Genomic DNA, 16,587 nt, shown 5'->3' with positions numbered 1-16,587 from the left:
TTTTCACGGTGAAAGCCCTTCAAAATTGCTTGACAAATAAATTCTAAGTATATTAACTGTGGGAAAAAATCTATGCTTGTGAAGACTTTGTAGACACATTTCTTAAATGCTGAAGCTATAATTTAAAAACGAAGATTTCAGGAGACAAAATAAAGTCAGCTGGATAAAAAATGCACACAGAGAAAAAACATAACAAAATGTTAAGAAAGGGTGTCTCGGCTGGGCATGGTGGCTCATGCCTGTAATTCCGCACTTTGGGAGGCCGAGGCGGGCAGATCACGGGGTCAAGAGTTCGAGATCAGCCTGGCCAACATAATGAAACCCCATCTCTACTAAAAATACAAAAATTAGCCAGGCATGGTGATACATGCCTGTAGTCCCAGCTACTTGGGAGGCTGAGGGAGGAGAATCCCTTGAACCCGGGAGGCAGAGGTTGTGGTGAGCCGAGATCATGCCACTGCTCTTCAGCCTGGGCCACAAAGCAGGACTCCGTCTCAAAAACAAAAAAACAAAAACAAAAGGAGTGGGTGTCTCTTGGCACTGGGACAATCAATCCCAACAAATTCCCAACAAATGATATTTTTTCCTTAAATTTCAGAATTTTTGAAGTTTTACACAATGAATATTTTGTGATCTGAAAACTTTTTCTTCCCCTCCTCTTCCAATTCAACAGCTGAATAATAATCTTGTGTTCATTGTCTACTACTGCTTAATATATTATTCCCAGACTTAGAGGCTTAACAAAGCAAACAGTTAACATCTCACAGTTTCTGTGGGTCATGAATCCAGGCAAAGTTTAGTTGCACAGTTCTGGCTCAGGGTCATTCATGAGGTTGCAGTTAAGATGCTGGCAGGGCTGCAGTCATCTGAAGACTTGACTGGGGCTGGAGGATCTGATTCTAGGATGGATCACTCAGATGGCTGTTGGAAGCAGGTCTCAGTTCCTTGTTGGTGTTGGCAGGAGGCTTCAGTTCCTCACCACATAGACCTTTCCATAGGACTGCTTGAGTGCCCTCCCATGACAGCTGACTTCTCCCAGAATAAATGATACAAAATAAGACAGCCAGAAGGAAAACATAGAGCCTTTTACATCCAATATTAGATATCACAAAATATCACTTCTGCCATATTCTATTAGTTAGAGGCAAGCTCACACTTAACCGGGGGAGGAGAGGAGAAATTAGCCTCTTTCTTTTCAAGGAAGGAGCATGAAAGAATTTGTGAAGGGCCAGGCGCGGTGGCTCACCCCTGTAATCCCAGCACTTTGGGAGGCCAAGGGGGGCGGATCATGAGGTCAGGAGACCGAGGTCATCCTGGCTAACATGGTGAAACTCCGTCTCTGCTAAAAAAATAGCAAGAAAAATTAGCAAGGCATGGTGGCAGGTGCCTGTAGTCCCAGCTACTGGGGAGGCTGAGGCAGGAGAATGGCGTGAACCTGGGAGGCGGAGCTTGCAGTGAGCCAAGATTGCACCACTGTACTCCAGCCTGGGTGACAGAGCGAGACTCCGTCTCAAAAAGAAAAAAAAAAAAAAAAAAAAGAATCTGTGAACATATTTTTGAAACACAAGAAAATTTCCAGCGATTTTCTCCCCCTCAAATTTCCCTCCTCCAATCCAACTACAACACATGAAACTCCTTAATCTTCCTGAAGTGTACCTCTGATCGTGTCATCCTGCAATAAAGAAACTGTTCCTGGCTCCCCACAACCCAGGGAATTCCATAACTTGGCTTCTGAGGACCAATTACCGTATTGCCCTTCAGCTCCAGCTCAACATAAACGCATCATACACTCCCTTCTCTAGTCTTGGCACCTGTCCATGCCCTCTCAATACCTCGTCCCAGGCTCTTTCCCATCTCCAGTCCCTTGCATTTGCTGTTTCCTCTGCCTGGAATGTTTTACATGGATGGTTCTTCATCACCTTGAGATCTAAACTCACCCCCATCTCTATCATCCCCTGTCCCAGTCACTCACCCTCCCATTATCTTGTTTTCTTTTCATTGTTGTTTGAGACAGGGTCTCACTCTGTTCCACAGGCTGGACTGCAGTGGTACGATCACAGCTCACTGGAGCCTCCACTTCCCAGGCTCAAGCGATCTTCCTGCCTCAGCCTCCCAAGTAGCTGGGACTAAAGGCACAGGCCATGACACCTGGCTAAGTTTTGTATTTTTCGTAGAGACAGGATTTTGCCATGTTGCCCACACTGATCTTGAACTTCTAGGCTCAAACAATCCACCCACCTCAGCCTCTCAAAGTGCTGGGATTACAGACGTGAGCCACCTTGCCCAGCCCCTTCCTCCCTTCTTTCCATCACCCAGTCTGTGGTGCAGTGGCACCATCATAGCTCACTGCAGCCTCAAAATCTCTGGCTTAAGCGATTCTCCCACCTCAGCCTCACCAGTAGCTGAGATGACAGGTGCTTGCCTCCATGCCTGGCTAATTTTTGTATTTTTGTGGAGGTGGGATTTCGCTATGTTACCCAGGCTGGTCTCAAACTCCTGGGCTCAAGCGATTCTCCCACCTTGGCGTCCCAAAGTGCAGGGATTACAGGTGTGAACCACCGCACTCAGCCCAGTTTTATCTTCTGTATAGCAGTCACAATTATCTGAAATTATCTTATTTGTTTACCTGCTCTTTTCTGTTGCCCTCACTTGCTCCTTAAGAACAGGGACCACTGTCTTAGTCACTACTGCAACCCAGTAGCCCAAGTTCCAAGTTCACTGCCTGGCGCATAGTAGGTGGCCAATAAATTGTTGAATTAAATGTCCTCTCTTCCAGGGAGTTGTTTTAGAAAGAATCACGCACTGCATAAATATCTGTTGAGGAAGAAAATGAAAAAAACAAAAGTGAAGACATTATCTTCTCGGCTCAACTTCCCACACCATCCTCTCTGTCATTACTAAGTCCTGGTGTCTACACTGGGGAAGGCGGTCCAAGGTTCTTTCAGGACCTAGATTCAGCCAGACTTGAACCATTTCTAGCTCCCCAGAGTCCATCAAAGGGCCTAAGGAATGGTAAGTATTAATAAATGTTTGTTTATATATTTATTTATTTATGATTTTTTTTTTTTTTTTGAGATAACTTTATCTGTCTCCCAGGCTGGAGTGAAGAGGCACAATCATTACAACTTTCACCTTTCCAGCTCCAGCAATTGTCCTGCCTCAGCCTCCCAAGTAGCTAGGACTACAGCAGGCCCCACCCTGCCCAGCTAATTTTTGTAATTTTTGTAGAGACGGGGTTTCACCATGTTGCCCAGGCTGGTCTTGAACTCCTGGGCTTAAGTGATCTGCCTGCCTCAGCCTCCCAAGTGCTAAGATTATAGGCGTGAACCACTGTGCAGGGTCAAATGCTTATTAATGGATGCCTGCATGGATGGAAGAAGGAAAGGAGGCACGGTGAATAATGAATGTAGCATTTCACTGCTGAGAATAAAGAGTGAGACCCTGGTCCAAATCAATTAAGCAGTGAGTAAGGTTAGGAACTATTCAGATACATTGGAATAATAATAGCAGCAGCAGCTACAGGGTCAGAGATCTTTGAGAGTCCATGAGCATTGAAAAGACTGTGGTGCCTATCATACACGACTTAAAATAAAATAAATATTTTATTTATGGGAAAAGTGTTAAGGTATTGATAATTCCAAGAAAGCTTTTATTTGTCCTATGATCATTAGTTTGATACCTTTTCTGAATTGTTAGAGCTTTCCCCATCCTGCCCATTTTTTTTCTCATTATGTTGATGTCTCTGGGGTGCTGGTGACCTGCGTAACTACTGGGAAATCTAGTTTCTCAAAACTTTTTTTTTTTTAAGACAGGGTCTTACTCTGTCACTTAGGCTGGAGTGCAGCGGCTCACTGCAACATCCGCCTCCTGGGTTCAAGCGATTCTCATGCGTCAGCCTCCTGAGTAGCCGGGATTACAGGTACGTGTCACCAAGCCTGGCTCATTATTTTGTAATTTTAGTAGAGACAAGGTTTCGCCATATTGGCCAGGCGGATCTTGAACTTCTGACCTCAAATGATCCGCCCGCCTCGGCTTCCCAAAGTGCTGGGATTGCAGGCGTAAGCCACCGCGTCCCGTCTATCGTAAATTTCATTGAACATTCACTAGGTATCAGGATGTGTTTACATGCATTATCTCATTTAGACTGTAAAACAACCATGTGAGGGAGAAACTGCATTATCCCCATTTTCAGGATAAGGAAAAGGAGGGACTGGGAATGTGAACACAGGAAGTGTGACTCCATCGGGTAGACTGCTCAGGCTGCAGATGTAAAGGTTTTACACGTAGGGTTTTCCAGATCTCAGCTTCTGAAAGGCGGAGGGACCACTTGGGCGGGAGTAGGGACTCCTCTTTCCAAGCGCTCTGTGCCTTTAAGAGTCGCCCCCTCCCTCCAGGGATGCTCCAATTACTTTCTCCCCACCACCCCCAACCCGCGCCCCGCCACCCAGAGCATCACCCCGCCCCCCGCGCAGCGGAGCCACATCTCGGTACTTTCTCCCGGCCCCACACCCTCAGGCTCGGCTCTTGGCCTTCGCTCGTCCAGAAGTGGGTGAACTGTACCGCCAGAGGCGCATTCTCCCAGCCCCAAACCATGCCCGCTACGCTCCAGCGGAATACCACCTTAAAGACCCCAATCCGGACACCTCCCAGCTCCTGCTTCCCAAGGGCGAGGCCTCAGCGCCCCCTCCCATCGCCCATGCTCGCGACGCCGTGAAGGTGACCTCCCCCAGGGGCGGCACACGCCGGGTGGTGCCCGAACTGGCTCACACGTGGTGAGCCGGGAGCGCGCGGCCCCTCCCCGCCACGCGCCTCGTGCCGGCCACCCGGCCACGCCCCCAGGACTGGCTCCGCCCCGTGCCCCTGCACGCTTCTCCAGGCTTGGGTGGGGCGACGCGCCCAAGTCAGGCACCGGGCAGGCTACGGGGTGGGGTAGGACCTGAGAATGGCGCACCCACGCATCCTCGAATGTCGCCTGCGATTTGTGAAAAGCTGGAAGCCCGCCCAGCTTAGGACCTTCGGCTGGCAGGCGAGGTGCCCCGCGGCCCTTGGTGCTGAGCAGGGGAGAGACAGTTGGGACCGCGAGCCTAGGAGTCGAATCCTAGTCTGCGTGTCCTCGATGTTTCCTATTTGGGAAGTGGGCATCATATTATCATATTCCTTTCTCCCTCGGGATTCTTGTGGCGCCTCAAACGAGATTAAATATACATATATATGAGAAAGGGATTTGTTCATTGGATCCAAAAGCATTGCTGGTCCCATATGTGGTTGGACCCTGTGTGTAGTAGGCGGAGGCAACATCTACGACAACCTGAGTCCGTCCCCTTAAGAAGCTTTCCTGAGTCTTAGTCCCTCCAAATTCTCTTCTGGGACGTTCCGAAAAGACGTCCCTGAAAGAGGAAAGGGCGGAATCCTACCTGACGGCAGGTGTCTCGGAGTAAGCTAAAACTTAAAAGGCAACGCGGTGCAGGGACAAGCGTCTAACGCCAGATGGGAGGCAGGCTCGCGTCCCCTATCCTTCCTCCAACCCCCAACCTAAGAAAAGAAACCGATCTCGCCGGTCTCCCCCAATCCCAGCCGCGAGACCGCCCAGCCCCGCAGCCCGAGCCCCGCCCCGCTCCGGCGGCCAGCGATTGGGAGATGCAAATACCGGCTTCTCTGCCCAGCAACGGGTGACGCTACGCCCGAGCGCGAGGCGTGGCCCGGCCGCAGCCCAAGCGGGCACCTCGGTGTTTACACGGGGCGGCCCCGCGCGCGCCGCAGCGGCCCGCAGACGGCGAGGGGGAGGGGTGGCGCGCGCGCCGGCGGGGCCGCGCGGGGAGAAAGACACTGAAAGGCGTCGGCGGCCGGGCGGGGAGCGGCGCGCGCGGGCCGCGGCGGAGCCGGAGGCTGCAGGAAGAGCCCGCGGGGGCCCGGAGGGTGCAATTCCTCGGCCCCCGCAAAACAATGTGTGTTGTGCGCCAGGACGCAACTTGCCGGAGGTGGCGGGGGCGCGCCGAGCCCGCCTGAGACCGCGCTGACCTTCTCCCCCCGCCGTCCGTTGGGCCCGAGCGCCCAGCTCCTCGCTCCCCAGCTCGCGGGGGCCGGGCCGAGCCGTGGGGCGGGGCCGCCCCTCCGTCGCCGCTGCCTCCTCCCCCACCCCCAGCCGCGGAGGATGCGGACGGCCCCCGGCGGCGTCTAGCGGCCCCGGGCCCAGGCGCGATGGTGCAGCAGCGGGGCGCGAGGGCCAAGCGGGACGGCGGGCCGCCGCCCCCGGGACCCGGGCCGGCCGAGGAGGGGGCGCGCGAGCCCGGCTGGTGCAAGACCCCGAGCGGCCACATCAAGAGGCCGATGAACGCGTTCATGGTGTGGTCGCAGCATGAACGGCGGAAGATCATGGACCAGTGGCCCGACATGCATAACGCGGAGATCTCCAAGCGCCTGGGCCGCCGCTGGCAGCTGCTGCAGGACTCGGAGAAGATCCCGTTCGTGCGGGAGGCGGAGCGGCTGCGCCTCAAGCACATGGCGGATTACCCGGACTACAAGTACCGGCCGCGCAAAAAGAGCAAGGGGGCGCCCGCCAAGGCGCGGCCCCGCCCCCCCGGTGGTGGCGGCGGCGGCGGCAGCCGGCTGAAGCCCGGGCCGCAGCTGCCTGGCCGTGGGGGCCGCCGAGCAGCGGGAGGGCCTTTGGGGAGCGGGGCGGCGGCGCCCGAGGACGACGATGAAGACGACGAGGAGGAGCTGCTGGAAGTGCGCCTGGTCGAGACCCCGGGGCGGGAGCTGTGGAGGATGGTCCCGGCGGGACGGGCCGCCCGGGGACAAGCGGAGCGCGCCCAGGGGCCGTCGGGCGAGGGGGCGGCCGCCGCCGCCGCCTCCCCGACACCGTCGGAGGACGAGGAGCTAGAGGAAGAGGAGGAGGAGGCGACAGCGGCTGAGGAGGGCGAAGAGGAGACGGTGGCGTCGGGGGAGGAGTCGCTGGGCTTTCTGTCTAGGCTGCCCCCTGGCCCGGCCGGCCTGGAATGCAGCGCCCTGGATCGCGACCCGGACCTGCAGCCTCCCTCGGGCACGTCGCACTTCGAGTTCCCGGACTACTGCACCCCCGAGGTTACCGAGATGATCGCAGGGGACTGGCGCCCGTCTAGCATCGCCGACCTGGTTTTCACCTACTGAGCCCACCGTCAGCGGGGCGCGCACGCCCCCAAACCAGCTGTTTACATACAGGAATCAGGTATTGGGGCCCCTCGGAGGCCGAGGCTGGCACCCCATCTCCCGCGTAGCCTCCCCCCTCCTGGACGTGCCCATCCCCCCTCAGATCCAGACATGCCCCTCCCCCGCAGACACACCCCAAGGCAGCCCAACCCCCACCCCTTCCCTGACACCCAAGCCCCTCCCCACGTTGCCCCCTCCTGCACAGCCACCAGCAGCCAGCCCCCTCCGATACACCTCCCGTCCTCTCCTACAGACCTGCACCCCTCCCCCCTTTTGCACACGCCCCTCCTCGTGGCCGGAGGACCCGCCCCCTCTCTTGCTCTGGAATCCCTCCTCCCTCCCCCAGCCTGCCATCTCCGGGTTAGGGGGGCGATGCGGCTGGGTGGCAACGCGCGCTCCTCCTGTGCCCCTCCCTTCCCTGGGGGGAGGGGCGCACTCCTTTTATTCCCGGAGCGCTAGGGCCCGCCTCTCCGCTGGGGCCCACCCCCTTCATGCGCATGCTTAATGCTTCTTGGGAGGAGGGGGCTGGTCCCAGTGGAGCCGGACTCTTCGCCCGCTCCGGGCAAAAGCGGGGGCGAGTGTAGAGCGATCCTGGGAAATCCTTTGATCCGGGAGTCCTAGGTTTCCTCTCCACCCAACGGGGCGTCGCTGCCTTAATGGGAGGAGCACTCGAAAGGGTTGGTTTGGGCCTGAAACTCTCCCAAGTGGCATAGCCCCTTTTCCGGTATGGGGTCTCCTACACCCACGCGCACGACCTCTCGGATCGCGTGGCTGCCTCTACTGCCTATCTGTACGTCCCTTTTTTTCCCCAACTGGGAATTAGGAGGTAGTGTCTTTCTCTGGAAATCCAGCAGTAGAGGAAAGGACCACCCAAGAAAACTCAAAACCAAGACACCTTAACAGTCTGTATGGGGACAGGATCCCTGCTGCTCATCCCCCACCCCCTCCTGGGAAGTGCCCCCTCACCTCAGGGCACCCGAAACCTGGGCTCCTCCCTAAGCCCACCGGCCCTTCCTGCCACCCAGGTCCACCCTCAGTACCCACAGCTGCAGTATTCAGCGGGAAAAACTGAGGCACTTTGGTGCTAGGGGTTTGGGACTGAGGCATGGATAGCTGATGTGATGGCAGGAAGAGTCCCGCTTTTAAACATCTGGCTTGAGAGAGACCATCGATTTGGCCAGTGAGACTGAGAATGGATTCCGAGTAGAGGTGGGCCGTTTGCACCTCGGTTTTTCCACCTGAGAAATGGGGAGAACGCTGTTGTTAGGAGGAAGTTGTGTCCAGTTCAGGGAGCCCTCGGGAGCCCTGTCCCTGATGCTGTGACCCCTCTCACGCCGCCATCTCTCTGTCGAGCCCCGCCCCTCCGGCCTCCCCACACCCCCCCTGCCCTCACTACCTGTATCTCACCGGCGTGTGTTCACCCTCCCGGGTGGCTCACACACTCTCATTCACACACACAAATCTCAGGAACAAACGGTCCCAGAGTCCTCCGGGACCCCTGCCCAGGGTCTCTGCAGGTCTCTGCCCCACGCGTTCCCGTCGCTGACAAAGCCACCAGCTGCCTCCTTTAAGCTTGGTGCTCCGGCTCTGGGCCTTTCTTGCGCTCTTTCTTTCTCTCTCTCTCCTTTTTTTTTTTTTTTTTTTTTTAAGAAAAACAACAACAACAAAAAAAGACAATGAAAAAAAAAAACCCGTCATGTGAGTGAAGAGATGTCACTGTCTGTGGTCTTGGAGAACTAGTCTCGTAGCTGAGGGGTGGGGTCCCTCCGTCTGGGGCACTGGCACCCACAGCAGGACTCCGCCAGTCTGATGCCAGGACTGAATAAAGTGTATTTGCCCCGACCTTGCCCTGTGGTTCTGCATGTCTGTGCTTTTCCTCAACCCTCCCTAAACAGTTTGCTAGATTCAAGTCCGTATGATTTGGGCCTGAGCTGGGTGTCCCAGAGCAAGCCACTTGGCCTGTCTAGGCCTCTATCTCAGGAATCCCTGGCCTTCGTGAAGAATAGCAAACTCATCCCTGTAGGGACCAGGCAGGTAACATAAACAAGTGACTCTAGGTGGACACTGGTGTCATGACCCACTTCAAGGGGCCTGCCTCTTGCCAGTTGTGACCCTGTGGGAATGCAGTCCACAGTGGCCAGGTGGCCAGATTTTTTCAAGAAAAGCTGGATGGATGTTTCTGAGTCATCTCAATTTCAAAATGAAAGCTGACTCATATTTTTAAATCTCTGTGGGCCAAATGAAACAAGTATGCAGGCAGGTCTGGTCTGAGGGGGCTGGCTTGACCATGCCTTTCTGTGCCTTTAATGAGGGTTAAGAAGCAAGATTGGGCCACACTCTGTACTCAAAGCCCAGCTCCACCACTGAGTACCTGTGTGACCTTGATTGAATAAATTAACTAAGTCCCAACTCTTCTTTCCATATGTGTAACATGGGGATAATAATAGTAGCTGCTTCACAGGATGAAATGAAGTTTGAGATGAGAAGCATTCAACATGGTGCCCATCATGTTACTCCATTGTTAGAGAAGGAAACAGGGTCAGGCGGGGAAGCAACTTACAGGAGGGCCTGCAAGCAGCCAGGGTCAGAGACAGGGCTTGGTTCTGCCTTCTGGTGAAGCATGGCTTCGGGGTGCTGCCTCTCCTTCCCTGTTTGAATCTGCAGATTGTATTAGGCCCCCAGCTGAGGGCCTGGAGTGGTGGGATTGGTCCCAGTGCCTGGCACACACTGACCTGCAGAGTAGATTAACTGAATGACCAGAGAGCAACAGAAGTGTAGTGATTCTTGTCTTTGAGGTTCTGACTGGTGTTTTACAGCAGAGTCCAAGGCTTTTCCCTCCTTTGTCCCTCTGACACCCCTCCCCCTAATTCTTCATCTGTCAGATCCAGTGTATTCCTAAGCTGGAACAAAGCCCCTGTTTTCCCAGTAAGAGCCAGGGCTGAGTGTGGAAATTACAGTGACTGCTTCATCTCAGCCTCTCTGGTGGAAAGCAAGCTGGCCAAAAAAAAAAAAAAAAAAACTATTAGAGGAGGTAGAGTTGAGAAGGTGTGGAAGATAGGGATACCTGCCCCCAGAACTCCCTTCAAGGGAGGACTTCCCCAGCTATGGGAAGTGCCAACAGGGAGGCCACAGCTGCAAAGAGCCACTTCACCTGAGACCACGCCCTTCCTGGGACAGCCTGTATCTGGTGTCTGAGTGAGGCATGGTATAAACACCTGGTCATTTCAATCCAACATGGGACACACACTGACAGGCAGTACTCCCAGCAGGCCCAGAACAACCAGGGCTTCGTCAGGCCTGCAGCACAGTTTGACTTCCTGTGCCCAGGCCTGCTTCCTCTTCTTTTCACAGGTGCTTATTCCTAATAAACATTTTGCAACCCAAACTCAGTCTCATTGTCTGTTTCTAGAGAAACTCAGTCTACAGCAGAGGGTTCAAGGGACTGGACGAAGGGAATTGGGTCAGTGGCCCAGCAACTGCAGCTCGGCCTGTTGGATGTATCCCAATGTCAAGAGTCTTCACCAACGCCATCAGTACCAACCTAGGGTCTGCACACTTTCCTAGTCTGTACACCAGTCACGTCAATTAGAGACTCCAGCCTCAGCCCACAGGCCCTCCAGGGCTCCCTGCTGATACCATTCTCACTGCCAGTCCCTCCCCTGGTAAAAGCAGGTAGGAGGGAGGTCGTCATCTGAGTTTGTCTTAAAGAATAGCCTGGAATGGGATGCACCGTGAAATGCCTGACTGGAGATAATGCTAGAGAGCTGTGGGACCTTGGGACCTTGGGACCTTGGGCAAGCCTCTTCCCCTTTGTGGGCCGAATGGGGGAGTCGGTAATAGGACTAGAAGAGGGACCATATTTTGGTTCCTTCCATTTCAGATGCCGACCTGAAAGGCTGGGGAGACAACTCCTTATGGGGTCTCTGGGGCCACCTAGTGGCTAAGAGGAGTAGAACCAAAGTTCTGTGCAGTTGGGAGGTGGGAGTCAGGGCGAAGCAACTGACTTGCACTCCAGTCTCACTCCATTCATGCAGTCCTGTTGACTCATTGCTGGGTCATGCCCCTTGCCTGGGTGGTGTGAGCCACCCTGCTTCCAAGGCTTTCAGAACACCATACGCTGATGTATTGTTTCTCATCTATTGCTGCGCAACAAATTGCCACCAGCTTAGCAGTGTAAAACAAGATGCATTTGTTATTCCAGTCTCCATGGGTCAGGAGTCCAGCATGCCTTAGCTGGGTCTCTGCTCAGGATCTCACAAGGCAGCAACTGGGGAGCTGGTGGCCTGCATTCCTTCCTGGAGCTCAGCAGCCTTTTCCAAACTCTCATGATAGTGGGCAGAATTCAGTTCCTTGTGCTTATAGGACAGAGATCCCTGTTCTATTGCTGGCTGTCAGTGCCACTCCTGATTACTACAAGCTGCTAACAGTTTCTTGCCACACAGCCCCCACAGGGCCTCCCCAGCTTTCTCGCAATATTGCTACTTATTTTGTCAAGGCCAGCAGAGAATTTTTCTGCTGCTTGGAGTCACTTGGCTCAGGGAAGGTTTAAGCTCTCTTTTAAAAGCCTCCCCTGGCCTGGCATGGTGTGTTCACACCTGTAATCCCAGCACTTCAGGAGGCCGAGGTGGGTGGATCACCTGAGGTCAGCAGTTCCAGACCAGCCTGGCCAAATGGTGAAACCCCGTCTCTAGTAAAAATACCAAAATTAGCCTGGCATGGTGGCAATCACCTGTAATCCCAGCTACTTGGGAGGCTGAGGCAGGAGAATCACTTGAACCTGGGAGGCGGAGGCTGCAATGAGCCAAGACCAAGTCACTGCACTTCAGCCTGGGTGACAGAGTGAGACTCTGTCCCAAAAAAAAAAAAAAAAGAAAAGAAAAGCTTCCCTAATTAGGTCAGAGTCACCCAGGAATATCTCCTTTTTGATTAGACATCAACTAATGTGGGATCTTTATATGTGCAAAAAATCCCTTCACCTTTGCAGTATATTGTAGCCTTGTAAGAGTGACAGCCATCATACTAAATTTGCTGACACTCAAAGGGAGGAGGCTGTCTAGGGCAGCTACACCAGAGACTGGGAATCTTGGGGGCCATCTTAGAATTCTGCTTATCAAAACCTATAATCCCAGCACTTCGGGAGGCCAGGGTGGGAGGATTTCTTGAGTTCAGAGGTTCGAGACCAACCTGACCAACATAGCAAGACCTCATCTCTACTAATTTTTTTTTTTTTTTTTTTTTTTTAATTAGCTGGGCATGGTGGTGCATACCTGTAGTCTCAGCTACTTGGGACACTGAAGTATCATAGCTGAGGATTCTCAGGTCTACATCTCCATCCCAGACATGGCTAGACTAGCTGCCTTCTTGTCATCTCCACTGGTATATCTAATTGGCGCCTCAAACTTGACATGCCAAAAAATGAACTCTTGTTTCCACAGCACTCCCAAGCCTGCTTCCACACACTACATCTTCACAGCTGGTGTGAAATGAAAGGCTAAAGCCTCTCAGTTATCCTTGATGCCTCTTTTCCTCCCAACACCATCTCCTTTATACCCTTTTGGCTCTACCTTCAAAATATGCCCTGTGTCTTGTCACTTCTCACATCATCTATGGCCTCTGGGTCCAGGATATAAGGGCATACGAAGGGCTTCTTGCATTTTCCTTTGCCCCACTCATAGTCTTATTGTCCACATAGCAGCCAGAGTGATCTGGTTAAACCGTAAATCCCAGCACACCCTGCCTCTGTTCAAAACTCTCCAAATACTCTCATTCAGTAGAAGCCAGAGTCCTCAGCATGGCCCCCAAAGCCCCACGAGCAGTGGCCTGTGGCTCAGCCTGGGCCTCATCTGCTACTACTTTTTCTGTTTCTCACATGCTCAGTCACACTGGTCCCCTTGCTGTTCCTCAAAAGTGCCAATCACACTTCCGCCTGAAGGCTTTTGCACATGCTTTTCCCTCTGCTTAAAATACCCTTCCTCTGGCTGGGTGCGGTGGCTCACGCTTGTAATCCCAGCATTTTGGGAGGTTCAGGTTGGTGGATCACCTGAAATCAGGAGTTCGAGACCAGCCTGGCCAACATGGCGAAACCCCGACTCTACTAAAAACACAAAATTAGCTGGGCGTGGTGGCACATGCCTGCAGTCCCAGTTACTCGGCAGGCTGAGACAGGAGAATCGCTTGAATCCAGGAGGCAGAGGCTGCAGTGAGCTGAGATCGCATCACTGCACCGCATCCTGGGCAAGACAAAGTGAGACTTCGTCTCGAAAAACAAAAAATACCCTTCCTCCAGATAGCCACATGTCTTACTTTCTTCAGGTCCCAGCTCCCAGGGTACTACCTCAAAGTGCCCTGGAGTAGGCACGGGGAGTACCTCACAGTGTCCTCCCTGACCATCCATATAAAGTAACATCCTCCATAAACTACCCTGTTACTTTGCTTTATTTTTCTTAATAGCGTTTATCACTATTTGGCACTTATCACATGAGGTTTTTATTTTTGTCTCTCTCCAATTTTTATGTAAGCTTCTTAAGGAAGGAATGACTCTGGATTGGACTCCTTGCCTTAGCACATTCACTCACCCATTCAACAAACATTATTAAGGGTCTGGGCTGGGCATGGTGGCTCATGCCCATAATCCCAGCACTATGGGAGGCCGAGGTGGGAGGATCACTTGAAGCCAGGAGTTTGAGACCAGCCTGGGCAATAAAACAAGACCCTGCCTCTAAAAAATATAATTTAAAAAATTAGCCAGGCACAGTGGCGTGAGCCTGTAGTCCCAGCTACTCAGGAGGCTGAGCCGGGAAGATTCCTCGTGCCCAGGAGTTCAAGGCTGCAGTGAGCCATGGTCACGCCACTACACTCCAGCTTGGGTGACAGAGTTAGACCCTGCCTGTAAAAAAAAAGGAGGGGGGGCAGGGTGGGGAAGGTCTGCCTTGACCAGGCTGCGTGCTAGGTGCTGGGCATACAAAAGTGAAAAACGTGATTTGTCCTCAGTGAGCTCACAGGTCTGAGGAGACACATTAATCCAGGAATGGAAATGCTTTGCTGGCGATGGATAGTGAGTCTGGGAGAACACACTGAGGAGACACTTAACCCAGACATGGAGCGGGGAGTGGTCAGGTCATTCCCTGGAGGAGGTGATGTTTAAGCTGTGGCCTGAAATCTCAGTAGGATGTGATGACCTTAGAACATGGCTACACGTTCTTTGACATTCCTCCTTTAAATTACCTTCCCTTTGAATCTGCGTTGGCCTTCATGATCCACTTGTAACCAACAGGACACAGCAGACATGATGCTGCAGGATTTCCAAGGCTAAGTGGTGCTGAACCGCCATGTTGAAAGGCCAACAGCCAAGACTGCCACGTGGTGAAGCAGCCCAGGCCACGTGGGAAGACCGTGTGTAGGTAGGTGCTCCAATTGACAGCTAAGCCCAGGCACCAGACTTATGAGTGGAGAAGCCTCCAGCTGATTCCAGCCCCTCATAATTCAAGTCACTCCCAGCTGTTGGACAGCCTTCCCAGCAGAGGCCCAGCCATCACAGAGCAGAGACAAGCCATCCCTTCTATATCCTGTCTGAATTCCTGACCCACAGAGTCCTTGAACATAATGAGATGGCAGTAGTCCACACTGTTAGGTTTTGGGGCAGTTTGCTATAAAGTAATAATTGAAACAATAGGATAAAGGCAGAGTGAGGTGAAGGAAAGGACTTTACAGATGCCAGCAACAGTACATGGGAAGACCTGGTTAGAGTGGCAGACACAGAAGCTAACCAGCTTGCGGGGACGGTGTGGAGAGAGAAGGGTGACGGGCAAGAGTGAGAAGGACCTTGAAGGTATTTGGACTTTATCCCGAGTCTCCACACCGCAGCCCACGGAGTCAAGGAGTCTTTTTTTTTTTATGGTAAACATGGGGTCTTATATGTTGCCCAGGTTGGTCACAAACTCCTGGCTTTCAGAGATCCTCCTGCCAAGTGCTGAGATTGCAGGTGTGAGCCACTGCGCCTGGCCTCCAAGGGGTCTCCTTTTTTTTGAGACTGTGTCTTGCTCTATTGCCCAAGCTGGAGTGCAATGGCACAATCTCGGCTTATTGCAATCTCCGCCCCCTGGGTTCAAGCGATTCTCCTGCCTCAGCCTCCTGAGTAGCTGGGATTACAGGCACATGCCACCACACCTGGCTAATGTTTGTATTTTTAGTAGAGACAGAGTTTTACTATGTTGGTCAGGCTGGTCTTGAACTCCTTACCTCATATGATCCGCCGGCCTCATCCTCCCAAAGTGCTGGGATTACAGGTGTGAGCCACCATGCCCACCTGGGGTCTTTTGAAAACACAAACCTGACCATTGCTGTAAACCTTTCAATGGCCCCTTAATACCCTCAAGATAAACTCTCAAGTTCTTGACTTGAAATTCGAGGCATTTTGCAGTTGACTCCCTCGCTCTTTTATAGATTTATCTTTGGTCACTTTATCTTTCATAGATTTTTCCTCAAACTGCCCCAGCTACGCAAGGCCACTCTCCAGTGACAATGCTTCCCGCCTCACCCATGCTATTTAATCTTTGTTCATGTGGAGGAATTAGAGGGACTTTAGGCTAATCACCTTGCCTTTCGAGGCCTCAGTTTCCCCATCTGTGTGATTAGGTGGTTGGACTAGAAATCTCTTTTTGCTTTGTTTTTTTTTTTTGTTTTTGCTTTTTTTGAGACCGAGTTTCACTCTGTCACCCAGGCTGTAGTGCAGTGCCGTGATCTCGGCTCACTGCAACCTGTGCCTCCCAGGTTCAAGTGATTTTTCTGCCTCAGCCTCCCGAGTAGCTGGGATTACAGGCATGCACCACCATGACCAGGTAATTTTTGTGTATTTTCAGTAGGGACAGGGTTTCACTGTATTGGCCAGGCTGGTCTTGAACTCCTGACCTCAAGTGATCCACCTGCCTCGGCCTCTCAAAGTGCTGGGATTGCAGGTGTGAGCCACAACACCCAGACTTAGATATCTGTCTCTTAAGAGCATATCTAGCCCAGCATTCTAGGAGTCTATGAAAAGGAGGGAGAAAGGTGTCTGTAGCCAAACCTGCCTGTCTAGCTTCTTCTAGGTTGCCTAGCAATGGATGCCAACCATCTCCCGCATCCTTGGGGGTTTCTTAGCAACCCAGTTTCTCACCCTCAGCTGCTTTCAGGGTTTCCTTTTAACTAAATGTCAAGTTTTGCTCTTTCTCCTCCAGAAAACCCAAGGCTAAGGGTCTCTGTGTAGAGCTGGATACAACCCAGAATACAAAGAGACCTGGGTTTCAGGTCAGTGGAGGATTTGTTTTGTGACTTGGAGAAGGTCTTTGACCTCTCTGGCTTTCATTTCAGACTGTGATTACCTGTCATATGCTCCTCAGAGTTCTTCTCCTTCTTCTTCTTCTTCTT

At 52.8% G+C, this 16,587-nt stretch overlaps 1 protein-coding gene and 1 long non-coding RNA gene across 2 annotated transcripts; one reads left to right on the top strand and one right to left on the bottom strand.

Moving 5' to 3' along the window:
- Positions 1–579: 579 nt before the first annotated feature.
- Positions 580–5,526, bottom strand: LOC111548216. The gene is made up of 3 exons (XR_002733330.2): positions 5,415–5,526; positions 2,627–2,814; positions 580–1,029 (listed from the first exon to the last, which is right to left on the bottom strand). It is a non-coding gene; the product is annotated as an uncharacterized LOC111548216 (long non-coding RNA).
- A 171-nt stretch (positions 5,527–5,697) lies between these two features.
- On the top strand, positions 5,698–10,570 carry SOX12 (SRY-box transcription factor 12). The gene has a single exon (XM_023220373.2). The coding sequence runs from the start codon at positions 6,199–6,201 to the stop codon at positions 7,144–7,146; it is 948 nt and encodes a 315-aa protein (XP_023076141.1). The 5' UTR covers positions 5,698–6,198; the 3' UTR covers positions 7,147–10,570.
- The last annotated feature ends 6,017 nt before the right edge of the window (positions 10,571–16,587 follow it).

The sequence above is a fragment of the Piliocolobus tephrosceles genome, chromosome 20 (genome assembly GCF_002776525.5).
Source record: "Piliocolobus tephrosceles isolate RC106 chromosome 20, ASM277652v3, whole genome shotgun sequence".
NCBI lineage: Eukaryota > Metazoa > Chordata > Mammalia > Primates > Cercopithecidae > Piliocolobus > Piliocolobus tephrosceles.
The sequence above is the reverse complement of the archived record's forward strand: the minus strand, read 5'-3'. Positions and strand labels throughout refer to the sequence as shown.